Source organism: Siphateles boraxobius, unplaced genomic scaffold (assembly GCF_051911475.1).
Source record: "Siphateles boraxobius isolate OS27281-9 unplaced genomic scaffold, OSU_SipBor_1 66, whole genome shotgun sequence".
In the NCBI taxonomy this organism is placed as follows: domain Eukaryota; kingdom Metazoa; phylum Chordata; class Actinopteri; order Cypriniformes; family Leuciscidae; genus Siphateles; species Siphateles boraxobius.
In genome coordinates, this window is record NW_027509193.1 from 21,140,860 (window position 1) to 21,162,286 (window position 21,427).

Sequence of the window (21,427 nt, forward strand, 5' to 3'; positions counted from 1 at the left end):
CAAACTGCTAGTCATTTCCTCTAGTTCATCTTAATAATGTCCTCTTTACATTTGTAGCTTGAAAACGTAGCCACTATAGATCTTGGTGGTGCATCTTCGGATGGGGGAGGCCCTAGCGAGCGGTGGGCTCGCTCCAGACTGAGCTGGTACGTTGGTGGCAACTCTAGCTTTTCTCTGAGTAGAGCTTCCACAAAAGCCCCCACTGATTCTGCATCCTTTTCGGCCCCCTCTTTGATCCCATGTAAACGAATGTTTTCTCTTCTGGCCCTTCCTTCTTGATCAATTTGCTTATCCTCAATCTTTCTGTGGAGTTTGATGAGCTCACATGTGATTTCCTCAATGCTCAGAACTCGCTCCTCCGTTTCACCGATTCGTCTTTCAGCTTCATCGATCCTTACATTCGTCGTTCTAAGATCTTCTCTGATGCCGTTTAGACCATCTGCTGTCTCACGCCTAAAATCCCTTATCTCCCGCAGGACTGCCTCCAAATCCGACATTTTCCCTTGTATTTGCGTTGTTCCGGATGTTAGCTCCGCCGTTGACTCCGGCTCCATCTCCGCTAGCTCAAATGCTAACTTCACTTGCTCGCCGTCCTCGTTCCCGCGTTGCTTAATGTTTCCAGCATTCCTTTTGGTTTTCCTTCTTGACATATCCCGAGCCCCCAATATTGTCTTCTTTAAATCATCTATGTTACACTCAGGCTTTAGGTTTAGGGGGCAGACTCTGAACTTTTATCGGGGAGCTGCTTCACTACGCTGTCGCCATGTTCAAACCGGAAACCACCACCCTTAAGTTATATCTTAATCTTGTTTTTAAATAAGCTCAATCCTGACAATACCCATGTATTAGTTGAATTAATGAAGTTATGTGGTAGAAAAATAATCCAGTCCATTATTAATATAAGGGAATGTATGCTGAAAATATATACTTATATTTACATACTAAGACATACTGTGGGAAACAGACGTCATTATGATTAAAAAGAAGGAATCAATTTAATAATAACAGGTTTTTGTATTTAATACATTCAAAACACTTCAGACATGCCTTATGTCACTTCAGAGGCTCTTCCCTTTTTTCAGTGTAACTCAACCATGTCCACCTCATTTCTCATGAGTTTTTGCACAGCTGCCTGTATTAGTGTTTCCACAGTGTGTCTTGCACAGTAATACACTGCAGTGTCTTCAGTCTTCAGCTGATTCATGTGCAGATAGAAATTAGAGCTGTCCTTTGTTGCTGTGAACCTGCCCTGCACTGACTGAGCTGAGCTCTTAGAAGAATCTGAATAATAATAAATAATCCATTCCAGTCCTTTTCCAGGTGCCTGACGGATCCAATACATGCTAGTGCCACTAACACTAAACCCACTGCAGGCACAGGTCAGTTTGTGGGAACCACCTGGAGCCACAACTACTGACTGTTCAGACTGTGTGAGCACAACCTGAGAGTCAATACCTGTGGATAAACAAAGAATTTACAAATAATTAGGATCATGTATTTATTTACAATTAGAAAAGAGTTTCTTTTGTCCAGGGAATATACTTACCAGACACTGCGGCCAGCAACAGCAACAGATACAAAGTGAACATGATTTATATCAAGGCTGAACTAGTGATGAGTTCTCCAGCCAACAGTGTAGTTGTTTAAATATGAAACGGGCATCAGATAATTTGCATAGAAACCCTGAATTAGCAAAAACTAGATCTTGTGGCCATTGAGGTTTTTTTTTTTTTTTTTATTAAGGCAAATACAAACAAATCAGAAACAATGTCAAATCTTACTACAAGCTTACAGTGCTCATCCTAGAAAAAGAAAAACTTAAAAGAACATATGAACATGGAGCATGTTATGGCAAAATGGCATTTACATATTCAAAAGAAAATAAATTAAAAGGGCAATCAGTCAATAAAATTGTTTACAAAAGAAGCCAGTTTCTTAGCATTCTTGTTCTTAATCAATACCAAAGAGTTATAAAAAAGTTTCAACTCATTTCTCCAATGAGTAATGTTAGGAATTGTCTTGTAAAAACGACATTTATGAATGAAATGTTTACTTAACAAAATTACACTGTTAATGCCAAAATCATTGTGATCATTACGAAAAATACCAAATTTTATATCATTAATAGTTAGATTCATCATCTGAAATCCTTTGGAGACGAACAATTGTTGAAGGTCCAACCAAAACCTTTTAACATCTTCACACAAACAGAACAGATGATTTAAATCTTCGGGTTCAATTTCACAGAAGTTACAGTTTCCTACATCCATTTTAAATCTCTGTTTTAATAAATCTTTAGTTGGATAAATCCTATTTATAATTTTAAATTGCATTTCTTTCACCTTTGGCGGGACTGGGAATTTTAAGTATTTACATCTAATCTTTTTTATTGTCTCCTTTTCAAAGTCTTTTAGAATATAATCTCTTTTGAGAGAACTAGTTTGGCAGTTAAGTAAACAATTCCTTATAAACTTGTTGTTACATTTGTAATTCAGAAAATCAATACCATTGATGTAAAGTTGTCTTAAAGTAGGCGTGACTTTTGAATATATTATATCCTGTTTAATCATAGCTACAAGTGATACTGGGAAAGCTTTCACAATCTGTTTAAACTTCTTTTGGGTACATCTGATTTGAAATTTGTCACAGAATTCAACATGTTGTAAAACATTTCCTTCCACATCCATAAAGTGGGCAATAGCCCAGACACCTTTAGAAAACCATTCTGGAATAAAAAGAGATTTTCTATTAACCAATATATACCTATTATTCCAAATTGGTGTATTGTGTGGAGTGAAATTATGCTTGAATATTAGTTTCCAATACAGAAGAACCTGTTGGTGGAAATCTGAAAGTTTCATAGGAAGTTTCTTAAAATCAAAATCACATTTAAGAAGAAAACTAATGCCGCCTACTTTTTCAAAAATACGATTGGGGATATAAGACCACAATGAATTTTGATTTTGAATATAGTTTTTCAACCATCTAATTTTCAACATACCATTCATACAATCAAAATCTATTGCATTACCACCTCCATCCTCGTAAGTTCTAATTAGATCCTGCTTGGCTATATAATGACATTTATTTCTCCATATGAAATCAAAATTTAATTTGTTGATAGTTTTCACTATTTGGGGTGCTATTGGAAGGGAGTAAGCTGGATATATTAATCTAGATAAACTGTCCATTTTAGTTAATAATATTCTGCCAAAAATGGAGAGATCTCTTTGTAGCCATCTATTTAGAAATGATTTGCAATTATCAACATTGTCTTTTATATTTCGTTTATCAGAAATTGTTTTGTCTTTAGTCACCACAATACCCAAGTATTTGACTTCTTTTTTTACCTTTATGTTATATAATGATTGCATAGATTGGTCTTTTAACGGCAACAATTCACATTTATTTAAGTTTAATTGAAGTCCGGAGGCTTTGGAAAAAATATTGATAACTTGTAATGCTATTGGAATTTGGAACTCATTTTTAAGAAATAAAGTTGTATCATCAGCTAACTGACTTATAATTATTTGTTTGCCCATCAAATTAAGACCTTCTATCACGTTGTTCTTAACTAAAATAGACAAAATTTCTGCAACCAGTATAAACAACAAGGGAGAACTTCCACATCCTTGCCTTATTCCTCTACCAATATTAAATCTTTTACAAGTCCCGTGTCCCAAAGACACACAGCTATTTATATCAGAGTAGAGCATATGTATAATATCTTTGAATTTGTCGCCAAAACCAAAATAATGAAGTGTTTTTAAAATAAATTCGTGTTCAACAGAGTCAAAGGCCTTATAAAAATCAAGAAAGAGTATAAAACCATCATCATCAATTAAATCGCTATAGTCTAATAAATCCATAACAAGTCTAATATTATTATGAATGACTCTTCCTTTTATAAAGCCTGACTGTGTCTCACTTATTATGTCTGCTTTCCCTTTTTTAAGTCTAGTTGCAATGGATCCTGAATATATTTTATAATCTGTATTTAATAGCGTAATCGGTCTTAAATTGTCTAATTGCCGTTTGTCTTTCCCCGGCTTTGGAATCAGAGTAATTACACCCTGTTTCATACTAGTCATCAATTCTTTCCTAACTATACATTCTTTTAGCGCTTCAAATAATATGATTCTCAAATCTTCCCAAAAATATTTATAGAAATTAACTGTGAGGCCAACTGATCCCGGGGATTTGTTTAAAGCCATTTTCTTAAGAACTGCATCCAGTTCATCAATTCTAAGTTCAGAATCACAGATCTTTTTAAAAGATAAATCAATCTGGGGGATTAGTGGACCAAGATTTTGAAAAAGATTATTACAGTCTACTTTCGAGAACTGAGAAGAAAATAATTTAGAGTAAAACATGTAGACTTCATTTTCTATGATTTTAGAATCTTTCTTTACCTCACCATTTACTAAAAGACTAGAGATGCAATTTTTTTGTTGACGACTTTTTTCTAGATTAAAAAAATAAGAGGAGTTCTTTTCACCTGATTCAATCCACCTTGCTCGCGATCTCACGAAAGCTCCCTGTGCTTTGTCAAGATAATGTTGATCTAACTTGTTCTGTAATTCGACTAGACTACTTTTTTCTTCAGAAGTTAAATTGGTGTTGCTACAGCATGCATGTATTTCTTGTAATAATTTGTTTTCCAACTCTTTATTTTTTTTAACTAATACTTTACTAAACTGAATACTGAATTCTCTAATTTTGAATTTGATGAATTCCCATTTGTTACAATACCCAATAATTGCTTCATCATTTAGGATTTCATTAATAATTTCTCGGATTTTACAGCAATATTCTTCATTTTGTAATAATTTGCCATTAAATTTCCAAAAGCCTTTCTTATATGTTGATTTATCTGTAGGTCCTAATACTAGTTCTATGAAACAGTGATCTGATAAAGGTGCATTAGACATAGTTGTTTTTGTAACATGACTCATTATATTGTCAGTACCCAACCAGTAATCAATCCTAGATTTACAACTTCCATTTGGCCTAAACCATGAAAAACCTGTTATTCCTGGGTATATTTTTCTCCAAATATCACTAAAATTATTCTCAGCCATAAAGTTATTAATTAGGATATTATATTGGGGTTTTCCAACTCTAGCTGGCCACCTATCAATCCATTCATTAGGAGTCATGTTCCAATCCCCTCCACATAAAACATAATCTGTAGGATATCGACCTTTAAGCTCAGAAATCACCTTTGTTATATCATCTAGCATTGACTTATTTTGGTTATCATTATTATACCCATATACATTAAACAAGATTATAAAAGAACCTTCAATTTTCACCACAGCTGTTAACCAATGTCCTTCTTTGTCAGTTCGATGTGTGATAACTTCTCCAGGAAAGTTATTGAAGCAAATCGCTACTCCTCCGGATCTTGAAGAGCCATGGCTGAACAAGATTTTTCCGCCCCATTGATTCAACAAGAACGATGCATCAGCTTCTGAGGAATGAGTTTCTTGTAAAAAAAAACAGTGAGATTTTTGCCCTTTACAAAATAAAAACAATGCCTTTCGTTTAACGAGTTCTTTCAAGCCCCTAACATTTAAAGAACCAAAAGAAATGTTAACATTAAACATGAATTAACAAGAAAAAAAGGGAAAAAAAAGAAATAAATTTTATAGGATACTTTTACCTGTGCTACTGATTAAGAAAATGCTACAAGTTAGAGCTCTCAACCGCTCATGAAATTTCCACCTTTAAGAACTTATCCTGAAGAAGTTTGTAACGTTAGTCCGTTGTCCTTAACACGATGTCCCTCGAAGTAACGTTACACGAACGGCACCCAGAAAGGGGTGCACTTTCCAGCCCGAAATCAACCAGAAGAAGTCTGTAATCCGTTGTCCTCAACACGTCAACCATCGAATTAACATTACACATACCACCCCCGGAAAGAGTCTACTTTCCAGGCCGAAATTGATTCATTCTGAAGAAGCCTGTAGTCCGTTGTCCTCAACACGACGTCCATCAATAAACGCGTAGGGTCCCCGGAAAAAGGCTCGCTTCCCCGCCTTTCTTGCTTGGTCAACCAACGGCCACAAACGCTCTCGTGCCTCTAAATCCTCTTTGGGTAAGATCTCCGCAAAGCTGATACCTTCCATACTACATACTGACGAGTCTTTGGTTTTCAGCCATACTTCATCCTTCACATGTCTCAATGCAAACAGGATAAAGACTTGCCTGGTGCGGTTATCCTCTCGTTTGCCAAGTCTATGTACAACATCCACCGCGCGCTCCATGTCTTCCGCATATTCTGGGGCAATTTTCTTCAGTATGGGAATGATGGTCGCTCTGAGATTTTCATCTTTCTTCTCCTTTAGACCCCTCACTCGGAGACACGGCCTCATGCTATATCGTTTCTGTTCCATCACTTTCTTCTTCAGTTCTTTGTTTTCCTCCAGTAAATGGCAATTAGCCCTCTCCAAATTCACCACTTTCTTTTTAACCTCAATTAGCTCTTCCGAGTTGAACTGCACGGTTTTGGTTAAACTAGCAATCATGGCGGTGTTCTGTCGGTTTTGTTCTTTGATGTCTCCTAACTGCGACTCAATTCCAGTCACACGTTTTCCCAACTCCAATATTGCTTCCAAAATATCGTTATTTGAAGCTTGAGGATGATCACTCTCAATGTTTGGCTTAGCTTTCTTTTCTTTTAAAGACTTACTTGGAGTTGGCGGCGTCGAGTCCGGGCCACGTACCCGCTTTGATTGCAGAGTTACATCCATTGCACGATAATGCTCACCGAGTCACCGTCCTTTGGCCTTTTAATATTATAGGATTGAAAAGGTCAGCGGCTGCAGTATTGCTGGTTTAAGTATCTGCTGAGCATTCAGCGCTTCAATTCGGGTGGAGAAAATTAGTTTAAAACAGGAAAATCTGCGGTTTTGAAGAGAGCTCTTAAAAACGCGACTGCCTACTTCGCCGCCATCTTCAGGTTCCTCCATTGAGGGTAATTTCATGAACAATAGTGCCACATCTTGATATGGATATAACAATGTCCTTCTGCAGAATGAATAAATGTGATTATTTTCAAAGCAGGCAGGAGTTTTTTATGTGAAAGTGAATAAAGGACTGTAGCGAAGTTGTAGAGTTCAGTGTGCAGTAGTTGAATGTATACAGGCAGACAGATCAACCCTTTTCCACCATTGAGTCATTGTTCTCACGTCTTGTATAGCACAAATAGTGGATCATACAACTATGAAATCAAAAGTGATATTGTGTGATTAACACTCATGTGCTTTGTTGTTAATACATTGGATATTATTTAAATTCTGTTGCTTTCATATGAAAATAAATAAAACAAGACACCCAAAAGTACTGAAAAACAGTTTAACATTAACATTTAAAACTGTACACATGAATAAGTCTGATTGTCAACAGGTTTTCAGAAGCCGTTCTTACATTCTGAGAGAGCAAACACAAAGATAAAACACAGTTTAGACACAATATCCATTACCATGTTATGTAGTGTAACCGGATGCAGGAAAGTCACAAATGAATAAATTAATCTGTTAATGAATAGAGTGGAGCTTAAAAGGGAGAAGGACAAGTTTGCATAGGCTGCCCTCTAAAGGTATGTTTCTATTTTCTGTAACCTTAATAACCTCTGTAACCATGTCTGCCTTTCAACATATTTTTATTCTTATTTACTTGTTCAGAGACATAGTAGCTAATTATGAATTTTTACAAAAATGTTTATATAGCTTTTCCTAAAGCTACTTTACTACTTGCTGCATGATTTCTGTCTGAAAACCTGTTCAAAAGATCAGCATTTAAAGATATCCAATAATGTGAATGTAACATTTAACTTTTCAGTTGTTAAAAAAAATCACGCATTGGAATGCCATAGAACTCCGCTGCATTTTAATTTGTGAATGTGTTTTGTTTTGGCATGAATTTGGGTATGCGTATAATGCTTGTTTATTTAGAAAGACCTCCACTAATAAGTAGTTATGGATTTAAATCAATATTTTAATGAAGTAAAAATCAATAAATTGGCTCGTTATAAAAGTAACAAGTGCTCTTGGGCCCTCGGAGATCACATGAATAGTTTTTGTTCAGCCCTGCAGTGTTTTGTCTTACTGTGACTGTCTTGCACAGTAATAAACAGCTGTGTCTTCAGTCTTTTCACCTCTAAATACAGCATGTTTTTGCTGGTATCTTTTGTGATGGAGAACTGGCCCTGTAGAGACTGAGCAAAAACAGTGCCAGTGCCAGTGTCAATGCGGCCGATCCACTCCAGTCCTCTCCCTGGTTTGTGACGGATCCAGTGCATCCAGTAGCTGCTGTAGCGACAATGACTTGTTTTGGGGAAATTATTAGCTTAAATGGGGAATAATATTCATCAGATCATGAATATTCATTGTCTACATACATTAAATTATCCCAAATAGGGAATAGACTAAACCGCACCGTATATGAACAATTAACACGATTGTTCGTATTAATTATTAATATAGGTCGGTAAATTCATATAAATTATGCGAGTAAATTTTGATATGATTCAAGTTCAGTTATCACACAACCTGTCCGTCCAGCGGACGTGGAGGAGAAGACTTCCTTTATCACAATTTACTAGCCGGTACCCAACGAAAACACACTTTCCTGTGGCCACAAGGAAGGATATTTTCGTGTCAGGCACTTTAGATACTTCAATAGTTAAACCAAATAGAGCTTGGAGCTTATATCGACATTTTCAGGGACTTCAAGTATGGAACCATGAGACAGATTCAATTCAAAGGATTATGGAATTTAATAAAACGAGACTAAAGATTACATAAACTACTTAAAATCACGCAGGAGTAAATATGCATAGCAAAACAAACAATTACAACGAAACAGAAAATGATGGCAATACGAAATATTGGAGAGAGAGAGAGAGAGAGAGAGAGAGAGAGAGAGAGAGAGAGAGAGAGAGAGAGAGAGAGAGAGAGAGAGAGAGAGAGAGAGAGAGAGAGAGAGAGAGAGAGAGAGAGAGAGAGAGAGAGAGAAATCTTCTCAGGACAGAACAGTTCAAACAGTTACTTCAAAATGAGACCCAAAGGCTTTTTAGGAAGTTCTAAACAACCTTAAAAACAGCATTCTATTTTAGATTATACTTGCATTGATATGGCCCCTTTTGTGCAGCTGGTTTGAAAGGAAACGTAGGCTGAATGTCCGAAGTTTCGTTCGGACGGAGGTAGATGTTGCGATCTCTTCAGCTCGTACGACGGATGCTTAATCTTAAATTCGTTTCGTTCGTGAGTGCACTGAACGAAGGAAAACTTTCAACTGAGGTAGATAACGGAAAGAAAACTTAGATTAAAACGAAATTTAGAAAGCAAACGAAGAGCTCCGGTTGGAGTTCTTGTTGAAGAAGGGAACCTCTCTCTGGCGTAGGACTGCTAGCACAGAGGAGACATGGCGCTCCTGGTTTTGAAGGCGCTCGAGACACGCCTTTCGTACGCGTCTGATCCAATCGTTTGGGAGGAGGCGTGTCGGCAAACCTCGTGGTTCGCGAAGTACACGCCTTCTGGGTCATGTGCATAGAGACCACAAATTTAGTAATAATACACTTCTAAACTAGGATTTAATAAAGTATGCCTCATACTGCATTTTGGGTTAGTGATTCGATCTTATTTGATTTCTCTGATTCCAATCATTCCACTCGCGGCATTCCTAGGGCTAGTAAAATGCAGATACGTGATTTTTCGTGATTAAACGAATGTCAGACTGCTCACATATCATAAAAGCTTACAGTTATATCAATTAAGTCACAAGGGAATCCTGAAAACAACCAGAAAACATTTGTACATTTGAAACGTTACGTTTAACTACACGTGGTTCAGAATGATTGTCTCTTTGTGTGTGTGTGTCTGTGTGTGTGTGTGTGTGTGTGTATTCAGAGTTCGTCGCGTGGTCAGTCACGCGTTATACTCCTGATCGTCTTCAGTTCCGTGTATGTGTGTGCGTCCTTCGGATTTGATGAGTTTTAAGTCTGGATAACAATGACCAGTGTGGTTCGATTACACAAGGTTGTCTGTGTTGGTCAGGTGTCGTGCAGAGGGGACACCACGGGATCTCCGGCCAGAGAGGCGCCCCTGGTAAGACAGAGGATCCTGTTATTACTTATCAGAGAGAAACGCCGCGGGGGCACTTCTGGCGTCGGTAATTTAATTAAGTCCCAGCACCATTTGCTTCGTGTGTGAATTGGTAACTTAAAAAGTCCCATGACATCTGTTTTTGTCACAATCTTAAGAGTGGAGGAGTGTTTACTTAATTAGAATCTAGTTGATTAAAACCACATGATTGCGCTGATCATCTGATTATGGCTACACTGCCCATTGAGAATCCAGAGACACCGCAGGACAGAGTCACTGATTCTCCTGGTCTTTTCACCACAGAGTCTGAGGAGCTCAAAGACTGACCACTAACACCTGAAAAACAGAGGAAAAATCATGTTAGATGTAGAACAATGAAATAAGAATCGACTACAAATGAGAGTTTCTCACATGCAATAATCATCAGTAGGAGTCCATATAGTAGCATCTCCATTACAACAGAAAAACTGTCAAACTAAAGGCAGTAAAACAGTTATAGGTCACACTGCAGCTGTTTTAATCTCTGGTTACATACTTATAACACAATCTTTCAAGAGTCTCAGAGACGTTGACCCTTCCCACAAAATAATTTGCATCTTTGGAGGTTTGAAGACTTACACTGCAGTTTAATGTAGTATCTGAATATAAATATTTTTACAGTAAATAAGGGGGAAAAAAAATCTGAACTTGTATTTGATAAATGATAAATATTTGATATTTGTCAGGATATAGGCACGGAGACAGGGGTAAGTGAATCCAAACAGCTTTATTTACAGTGACACAAGTGCAAAGGTGAGTATTCAAAGTTCAGGTGCAGATTCGGTGAAGATCACTACGTGCGGGGCAGATTACAGGTGAGCAGGACCTCTTCAGATTAGCTGATGTCAAGCAGTCACAGTTCTTTAATACTTGTCTTTTCTCTTTCAGATGCAATCACGAGCAAGTCAACTCAGCGTGAACACAGGAAGCTCAGAAGAATACAGGATCTCAGGGAACAAGGATCCAGACAGAATTTCTGGAGACAGCGGAACAGGGATACAGAGGTTAGTATTTCACAGGTGAGCATACGTTACTTGGCTGGCGCTGGATGCATCAGAGACTTCGGTAGACAATGGGTAATGGTCTGTTCCTGAGGGAGGCTTGACAAAGACTGAGGCCGTGGTGAGTGTTTTTATGCAGAGGTTGATGGGGGTTACTGATTGTGAACAGGTGCAAGTGATTGGTAATCCGGGGAGAGTAACTGCAAGTGCGCCAAAGAGGATTCTGGGGAATGTAGTGCAAAGATAGACGGTGAACCCTGACAATATTGCCTCAATATGTCCTGTTATTTTCAACAGTCCAGTTTTTAGCTCAGGAAGGATTTGTGTGTATTGCATTTGCTTTGATACCAGAGGCATTCATTGGAAAGGAGACAGTGTCAGGAAGGCTCTGAGAGAATGATTCATAAATCTTTTTTCTACTTCTTTTTTTTTAGATTTTAATACACTCTAAAAAACGTTGGGTTATTTTGTGTACCCAATAGCTGGGTTAAAAATAGTGGGTCGTTCTGTTGGGTTATTCGGAACATTTATTGGGTTGTTTCTATAACAACGCAGCCAGTTAGGTTGAAATTCAAATTTCAACGGTTGACCACCACAGCTGACAGCTGACAACTGACCCGTTACACGGGTGAGTTAATATTACACTACACAGTATGCATATTGTAGCCTATGTTATTATTTTTTTTTTCGTTATAACATGACTTTAAGCTCTTACATAGTATTATTGCCGTTTTTCGTTCTAAATGTTCGGCCAATTATTTTTATGTTTAAATCTCCCCTGTATGACTGCTTTTTGTCTGCTATCTGCGACTAACGACACCAATGTGGCCATATAGCCAGCTAATTTCTTAGTAGCCTACTCGGTTGTGATACTCTTCCTAACTTTCTATGTTCTTTCCAATACTTTTTGGGAAAGTTATTAATATTTTCAGATATTAACCGGCGCGCTCGGCTTCTAGACGCAGCGGAAGCCTGGTCCATCCATCCAGTATCGCAGTCACTTACAGGAAGAAGGTATGCTGTGTTATATAAAGGCCTACATTGTAGCGCAAATGTTTACTTGGGCTATCCCATAGATATAAACACTATGGGGCTAACTTATCCCAACTACAGTGTGAATTTAAAATACTACAAAGTGTTAAACTAGGGTGACCATACGTCCTCTTTTTCCCGGACATGTCCTTTTTTTCGGACCTAAAGAAAATGAGGCCGGACGGGACGCCACTCATTGTGTGCTTTTTTTCCCATTGCTTTAGATCCCTCCTTAAAAAAAAAAAAACGTATTATCTAGACAACTCTATAAAGATTAAAAGTTAAAAAAGATAACTACTCAATAAGATAGTAAGTTATTACAATAGTCAGTTGAGTTACATAACACTTTTCAGATCGCCACATGCCCATTAAATAAAATGACGGTTGGTTGAGACTTTATTCCTTTATAATAAACTTTAACTTATTACTTTTTAAATGACACATAGTAGTAAAAGGACATTTTAAATGGAGGTCATTTACCACAATACATGGCAATTGCAGAAGTTCTATATTATAATAATAATAATATAAATAATAAAAAATATAATAATATATATTTATATTGATAAACAGATGTCCATACTTTCATTGTTACTGCACCTTATTACATGGCTTGGTTGAATTCTAATGTAGAATGTGGTGTGTTATTTCTTGATAACAGACCGCTGCTAAGTATAACACACCGTTGCCATGAAAAACAGAGCGTTGCCATGGACCCAGGATTCTAACCGTAGATACGGAACAGACTATTTTCTTTAGCGGAAGCAATACAATCGTTTTTTAAATCAATAAACTCCTTTTCAAATCAATATTTTGTGTCAAATTATTGATTTATTTGGTAGGTAGCCATATAATAAGCAGGATATTGCGAGGCGATTGTTATAGCGAATACAACCCCTTCAGGCTGATTCAAGCTCTGCTTCACGTCGGGGTCATAATCAGCCTGTAGGGGTTGTATTCACTACAACTGGCTCGCTCTACATTATCCCTTACATATGAGGTGTTGGTGTGATTTCAACTTTTCTTTTTCTTTATTAATTTTTAGATTGCTCAGGACTTTGGTATTTTATACCCACATGCCAAAGATAAACTTTTTGAAATTTGGGGACATGCATCTCAGCGAATCCTTTCATATTGCAAGACTGAGAAGAGAGCCTTGGATCTTCTTCCTGTTCAGACTAACATTTCTTCTGGTGAGAAAATCCTGCACAACAGCTCTGTACTTTCATGTCAAGTTATAATATTTTGTCTATAATATAATGCACTTGTTTAAAGATTAATCCATTGTACTTTCTGTTTTATGTAAAGACACTCTTGGAGATGTTGCTTTAAAAACCCTGCCAGCTATCTTTCCTCCATAGAGTGCCAAAGTTATGACGTCACTTTGTAGGCCAAAACGCGGAAGTGAGTTCCCTTTCGAAGGGAACTCAACAATACGTCAACGACGTTATGGGGAACGCCTCAGGCGTGACAGGTGTCTGAAATCACTATCAAATCACGTCAATCATATTGACCGGCGACAGCCCGTGAATCATTAGCGTGAATGATTAACGTGCGACCTGGAAGTATAAAAGGGCGCCTTGCAAACATGACAAATCATCTCATCGTCTTCAGGGACTGTCTGTTTGAAAACAATACTCAATGAAACGGTAAGAAAATGAAATGTACAGCACACGAGTGTGTTTTTTCCTGCCTGGGAGAAGAGCGCGCACGAGAGGTTCTCGAGGGAATCCTCTGTGTGAACTGTGAGCGTTTTTCTCTTAAAACGCTCCGCTCTCGTCTGGCCCTCTTCTCGAGTGAAGGGGGTTCAACGTCTGGTCTGCGTGGTCCCGCTCGTGCCGAGGCAGAGCGGCGACTTGCATCATGGGCTTCCAGATAGAGCTCATCGATCATCTTGAGAGTCCTGTAAACCTCTCAAACGATTCGACGGCTGAAGAGGGCGAACTGCAGGCGCCAATGGTTTCCTGCAGTTGCTGCTCTTCAGGACGAGCAGGAGATGGCTGAGGAGGTTTATAATCAGGTAGATCCTGAACCCTCTCAGCCACCCTGCCCCGTGTATGCAGACCTGGTGGATGTTGTGGAGCGCGCCGCCAACAGGCTGTAGCTGCCATGGCGACGCGCTAGAGGAGAGACCGCTCGCGGTAGGCAATTGGCGATCGGTTTCTCCCCTGCCATACACCACCAGCTCAGGTGAGCCTTCCATTCCTTCCTGATCTTCACACGGAGATCGAGAGGGCATGGAAGAGCCCATACTCTGCCCGTATTCACTGACATCAGCGGGTTAATTTCGCTGATGTTGAGGGGATCGCAGAGCATGGGTATGTGTCGATGCCGCCCATCTGACGAGTCGTTTGCGAACTATCTCGTGTCTGGGCAGGCGTCGACACTGAGAGCTCCAACCCTGCCATCCAAACCGCTAAAGTCAACAGCACGTTTGAATGGCAGAGCATACACGACAGCGGTTCAGGCTGGTGCTTCCCTGCACACTATGGCGGTGCTGCAGGCATACCAGGCCGACCTGCTGCAGGATCCTGCATACCGCTGAGATCCGGTTCCACACCCAGGCAGGCGGGAGGGCCTGGCCCTTCACGGTCCGAGGACCGTAGACAGGGCCAGAGAGCCAGTGTCGCCTCTCGTGCGCCCCCTCCGTGGAGGAACAGGGCGCAGAAGAGTCGTGACTCCCGCAAGAAGAGGGATCTGAGGGAGGTTATCCAGCACAAGCGCACACAGTGTCGCTGATGGATAATCTCCCCGGAGGGCTTCATTAAAAAGAAATCCAGCCCTCTCCTCTCTTCTGACTCCCCAGACGTTCATTACATCAGGCCTGGGGCTGGGCCTATGATAAGAACGATGTTCCAATGGCCCGCCTAGGCTTGGCTGGTAGAAACGCCTCTTTCAGGCATGTAAAGTGGTGGACCCCAGGGTCATAAAGAACTATCTGGCGAGTCTTCACTCCGCATGCCGCAGGTGAGCTGACTGGTCTTTTAAGAGTAATTTTTTTGTGAATTAAAATTCCGAGATGTATCTCTCTACAGACCTCGTTCCCTGTATAGAGCTATGGGGTCATGTCAAGGTAATAAGGTAAGAGAAGTTTCCTGGATCATTAGGGCCCTGAAGTTCCCCGTTAGGTGGCCAGAACGATAACTATGTTAGCCTTCGGGCTGTTAGCCACCTCAGGGTAGAGTAGTTGGTCTCTCTCTTAGAATTTTTTACTTAGAGGGTTGACTTACGCTAGAGCTTCAGATAGATCTTATGTCCGGCCCACGGGTCCGTTGACTTCTTCCTGAGTATTTCGCCCCTTGAGCTCTGTTTGGGTTTCATTAGGCTGAGCGATTCTGCAGCCCTTTGTATGGAATAATACAGACTATATTCTTTAGTAAGGCTGTGGCTCCTCCGAGCCCTCAGATTGATCTATGCTTGCAGGCTGGCCCTCACCAGGGCCACCTCTGTAGCTGGCCAAGGCTGTGCCAGGGATAATAGAGGCGCTCTGCTAAAAAAAAATAGCATTTCTTCCTCTGACCCTTCACTTTGTGAATGTTGGTTTCTAGCATCCCTGTATAAACAGCCTCCTCCCGTGGGAGTCGTTAGGCCAAGGCCCGCCCCCTTCTCTGCATTCTGGGGTGACTAGAGTAATGCAGCGTAGTGCAGAGGATGGTTTGTAAGGACATGGTAGGCCTCAAACAGGCCTCCGTGGTATATATGTCTTTATTGAGCAGGGTTAGGCCGTCTTTCACTTCACGAAGAAGACTGGGTTTCCTGCCCGACCATGCCATGCAGAACTGGCCTACGGATTTAGGCCGCCAGTTTAGGCTTCACTCACCTCGCTGAGCTACTGCTCGAGCGCTAGGTTGTAGGTGGTTGGCTTTCATTCAAGCCCCACTCCCCTAGGTTGGGCACAGATACATTTCTGTCACCCCTAGAGCCGCTGGCAGGCCCGCACCCTGGTAACCTCAGGGTGAGGTGTGAGTATTCCCCTGTGATACAGGGTAGGTCTGAGCACTTCACTCCCAGTTCTGTTTTATCCTACCTCGCACCACTATGGCTCGGGTCGAGTATGAAGTAAGCTTCACTTCTTCTTTGGTCGAAGTACGCTCCCCTGAAGCCAGAGCATTGCCCTGAGCTGACGCCCATGCATAGATGGTAGGCCCCTGACTAATTGGGGCCTCCGTTGAGGCAGAGTGGCGTATGTTGTACTCCCCTTGTTTTAAGGGTGCTAGCTTTCTTGCGGAGTACACTGCCATGGGCAATGTGATTAGGCACCAGGATGCTGTAGGCGCTGTGTAAACAGTTTTTCTGCCAACGAAGGCTGCGCCATTAAGTAGTAGGCCTCAGCAGGCCTCCTTGATTGGACAGCCCCCCAGAGGGCACTGTAGGCCAGCTCACTTTACGTGGTTGGCCTTGGTGGTTCGGGCAGTTGACTCACTGATGGGTAGTAGGCCTTAAACAGGCCTCCTCGGAGGTGAGTCCCAACATTGTGGGACATACCTTACAGCGCTACTAGAAGCCCATTAGTAAATTATGCTGTGTAGTATGGTTTCCAACAGTGTACTTTATGGCAGAACATGACTTGCTATTAGCTAGTAGGCCCAACCAGGCCTCCCTGATAGGCGAGTCCCCAGCTGACTGGCCTTAGCAGGCCACCTTATACTATCACCCTGACTCAGGGCTCAAAGCTACCAGTGGTTATCAGGTAGTAGGCCACTCAGGCCTCCCTGAAGGTGAATTCCCACTTAAGATGGTTATCAGTTAGTAGGCCTCACCCGGCCGCCCTGAAGGCGAATTCCCACTTATGTTGGCTATCAGGTAGTAGGCCTCTCTGGGCCTCCCTGAATGTGAGCTCCCAAATATTGTGGCTGTCAGGTAGTAGGCCTCACCAGGCCTCCCTGAAGGTGAGTTCCCACATGCTGTGATTATCAGGTAGTAGGCTCCTCCAGGCCTCCTTGAATGAGAACGGTCAGGTAGTAGGCCTCACCAGGCCTCCCTGAAGGTGAGTTCCCACAGATAGTGGTTACCAGGTAGTAGGCCTCACCAGGCCTCCCTGAAGGTGAGCTCCCCACATACTGTGGTTGTAAGGTAGCAGGTCTCACCGGGCCTCCCTGAAGGTGAGTTCCCACGTTCTGTGGTTATCAGGTAGTAGGCCTCTCTTGGCCTCTCTGAAGGTGAGCATCTCACATACTGTGGTTATCAGGTAGTAGGCCTCTCTGGGCCTCCCTGAATGTGAGCTCCCAAATATTGTGGCTGTCAGGTAGTAGGCCTCACCAGGCCTCCCTGAAGGTGAGTTCCCACATGTCAAGTCAAGTCAAGTTACCTTTATTTATATAGCGCTTTTTACAATACAGATTGTATCAAAGCAGCTTCACAGTGATAACATGAAAATAATATAACAGAGTTTGTTTCTAAAAGAAAATTGAGTCAACGTCCACCTTAAGCAAGGCAGATCAATAATATTATTGAATATTAAATGTCCCCAACTAAGCAAGCCAAAAGCCAAGGCAACAGTGGCAAGGAACCAAAACTCCATCAGGTGACAGAATGGAGAAAAAAACCTTGGGAGAAACCAGACTCAGTCGGAGGGCCAGTTCTCCTCTGGCCAACGAAGGAACAGTGCATGATTTATGATTCGGGCAGCATTACAAGTCAGATTGGATCGGAACATTTAGAATATTTATCCATTTCCATCTTTTGGAAGTCCAAGTAATCACGCCGGTGTTGAGACGAGTTGTTGAGGATCAGTGCCGTCCACCATAGAGGGTCCATATCCCCGGTGTTGAGTCGTCTCTTCACAGGCTTTGTGATTGGCGTATCTGAAGTCTCTGTGAAAGGCTGGATACATACTGGAGCTGACGAACGCCGTTTTTCTCGGGACTCGCGTCCCGAGATAACAGCAGAAAAGCAAAAAGGGAAAATAATTAGCGTAGCTGCTGTTCATAATGATTTCCATAACACGGGCGTAAATGATAAAAAACATGAAGACAGTGATTCTTGCGTCCCAGAGTCACCCCCCTCCGTCTCCCACTCAACTCAGCCCTGCTTACTGACCTCTACATCCCTCCTGCTGCTGAGACCCAACCACAATCTCACAATCTCTCCGCAACCCAACCATACGCGCCGACCCGTTGACTAAGGCTGTCGAGCCCCACTGTCGTCGTTAATGCAGGTTCAGTGGCAACGGTTCCGTATGGCATACCAACTACCGCAAAACACAATATCTACCCAACCACCCGTCATTCACGCAATATACACAGGAACGTAATGACTGTAAATACTATGCAACTTATACAAATAACCTACAGACTCTTCAAGTTTTATAATATTAAATGCATTTGATCTGATTCAGCAGTGGTATAAAAGGTAAGCATTATGTAAATGCTTGGCTAAAGAGATGCGTCTTTAATCTAGTTTTAAACTGGGACAGCGAGTCAGAGCTTCGAACAATATCAGGAAGGCTATTCCAGAGTTTTGGAGCTAAATGTGAGAACGCCCTTCCTCCTTTAGTGGACTTAGATATCCTAGGAATGACCAGAAGCCTCGAATTTAGTGATCTTAAAGAACGTGATGGATTGTAGGGCGATAGAAGGTCCATTAAATACACAGGAGCTAAACCATTTAGGGCTTTATAGGTCAGTAATAGTACTTTGTAATTGATACGGAACTTGATAGGTAACCAGTGTAGAGATGATAAAATTGGTGTTATATGATCATATTTTCTTGACCTAGTAAGAACTCTAGCAGCTGCATTTTGCACTAACTGTAGCTTGTTTATTGAGGATGCAGGACAGCCAGCTAATATAGCATTACAATAATCTAGTCTCGAGGTCATGAATGCATGAACTAACTTTTCTGCATCAGAAACAGATAGCATGTAACGTAGCTTTGTAATGTTTCTAAGGTGGAAAAAGGCTGTTCTTGTAACATATGAAATATGATTTTTGAAAGACAAGTTGCGGTCTAGTATAACACCCAGGTCTTTTACTGTAGTGGATAAAGTAACTGGACATCCTTCTATATTAAAGTTGTATTGTAAGTGAGTTTGTGGGTAGTTTTTTGGACCAATAAGTAATACCTCCGTTTTAACTGAATTTAGTAGCAGGAAATTACGCGTCATCCAGCATTTTATATCTTTGAGACACTCTGTCAAATTTGATAAGTTAGTGTTTTCATCTGGCCGTGATGAAATATATAATTGAGTGTCATCAGCATAACAGTGGAAATTAATTGCATGTTTTCTTATAATATTACCAAGTGGGAGCATATATATTGAGAATAGCGGAGGGCCTAACACCGATCCTTGCGGCACTCCATAGTCTACTGACGTTATCTTTGATTTTTCCCCATTTAAACAGACAAAATGATAACGGTCTGATAAGTACGATCTAAACCAGCTTAATGCCTGTCCCTGAACACCAGTGTAGTTTTGTAGTCGATCCAGGAGTATTTTATGATCGATAGTGTCGAACGCAGCGCTTAGATCGAGTAGAACTAGTATTGAGATACAGCCTTGGTCAGAAGCTAAAAGTAAATCATTTGTAATTTTAACTAGCGCAGTTTCTGTGCTATGATGCGGTCTGAATCCTGGCTGGAATTTTTCATATATCTCATTTTCTTGCAAGAAAGAGCACAATTGAGCGGACACAATTTTTTCTAGTATTTTAGACATAAATGGAAGATTTGAAATGGGTCTGTAATTTGCTAAGTTATTTGGGTCTAATTGCGGTTTCTTAATGAGAGGTTTTATTACTGCCAGCTTGAATATTCTTGGAACATGACCTAAAAATAAAGACGAGTTAATAATATTGAGAAGAGGCTCTTCCACTACAGGTAACACTTCTTTCAGTAGTTTAGTGGGTATTGGATCTAATAAACATGTTGTTGGTTTCGATGCAATGATAAGTTTATTTAGCTCTTCCTGTCCTATAGTTGTAAAGCGGTGTAGTTGTTCCAGAGGGGCGATAATTGAGGCTGAATCATAAGACACCATAAAAGAGTGTACATTTACAATTGTGTTACGGATGCTTTCTATTTTCTCATTAAAGTAGTTCATAAAATCATTACTACTATACTGTAACGGAATATTTTGCTCTGGTGATGTCTGTATATTTGTTAGTCTAGCCACGGTGTTAAATAAAAACCTTGGATTATTTTGGTTATTTTCTATTAGTTTGTGGAGATGCTCAGCCCTGGCTGCTTTTAGAGCCTTTTTATTCCATTTACGCTCTAAGTTACGAGTTTCTCTCTTGATAACATGCGTAGCACTGTTGTACCAAGGTGCTTTAGTTTTCTCTCTAACCTTTTTTAATCTAATTGGTGCAACAATATCTAATGTACTAGAGAAAATGGTGCTCAAACTGCTAGTCATTTCCTCTAGTTCATCTGTTTGTTTGGGTTCACTGAGCAGCTGAGATAGATCAGGTAAGCTATTTAAGAATCTATCTATAGTGGTTGGAACGATTGTTCTGCCTGGTCGATAACGTGGCGCAACATGACAAATTTCAGCAGTACGTATTATACAAGTTACCATGTGATGATCAGTGAGATCGTCACTTTGCGGTATAATATCTATATCAGTTGGATTGGTTCCATATGATATAATTAAGTCTAGTGTATGATTTAGACGATGAGTGGGACCACTGACGTTTTGCTTGACCCCAAAAGAGTTTAATAAATCTGTAAACGCAGTCCCTAACGCATCATTTGTGTTATCTACGTGTATGTTAAAATCTCCAACAATTATTGCTTTATCGGTATTGACCAATAGATCTGAGAGAAACTCTGCAAACTCTTTTAGGAAATCAGCATAGGGCCCTGGAGGTCTATATACAGTAGCCAAGGCTAGAGATAATAGGGATTTCTTTCTTACATCTAAGAGCGTAATATTTAGTACAAGTACTTCAAATGAATTAAACCTGTGACCTGTTTCCTGAATAACATTAAGAATATCTCTATAGATTGTTGCAACACCGCCGCCACGACCGATCAGACGGGGCTCATGCTTATAACAGTATCCTGGTGGAGTGGACTCATTTAGACCGAAATAATCATTTGGTTTAAGCCAGGTTTCAGTAAGGCAAAGTACATCGAAGCTATTATCTGTGACCATTTCATTTACAATAACCACCTTAGGTGTGAGCGATCTAATGTTTAGAAGACCTAGTTTTAGAAATTGTTTTTGTTCACTGATATTTAGATTTTCAGGTTTAATTACAATAAGATTTTCCCTAGATCCTACAGTAGATTTATTATATGGCC

General features: G+C 40.4%; 1 long non-coding RNA gene and 2 gene segments (V, D, J or C); 1 reads left to right on the forward strand and 2 right to left on the reverse strand.

Annotated features, from left to right (window-relative positions):
- Nucleotides 1-1,078: 1,078 nt before the first annotated feature.
- Nucleotides 1,079-1,589, reverse strand: LOC143722428 (immunoglobulin heavy variable 3-66-like). The segment is given in 2 exon segments: nucleotides 1,079-1,455; nucleotides 1,547-1,589. Coding segments are annotated over 2 exon segments (420 nt in total).
- A 5,825-nt stretch (nucleotides 1,590-7,414) lies between these two features.
- LOC143722429 (Ig heavy chain V region 3-like) lies at nucleotides 7,415-10,563 on the reverse strand. The segment is given in 4 exon segments: nucleotides 7,415-7,434; nucleotides 8,113-8,352; nucleotides 10,371-10,445; nucleotides 10,521-10,563. Coding segments are annotated over 4 exon segments (378 nt in total).
- Nucleotides 10,564-12,064: 1,501 nt separating this feature from the next.
- Nucleotides 12,065-13,590, forward strand: LOC143721988 (uncharacterized). Its single transcript, XR_013196813.1, has 3 exons — nucleotides 12,065-12,163; nucleotides 13,227-13,374; nucleotides 13,490-13,590. It is a non-coding gene; the product is annotated as an uncharacterized LOC143721988 (long non-coding RNA).
- The last annotated feature ends 7,837 nt before the right edge of the window (nucleotides 13,591-21,427 follow it).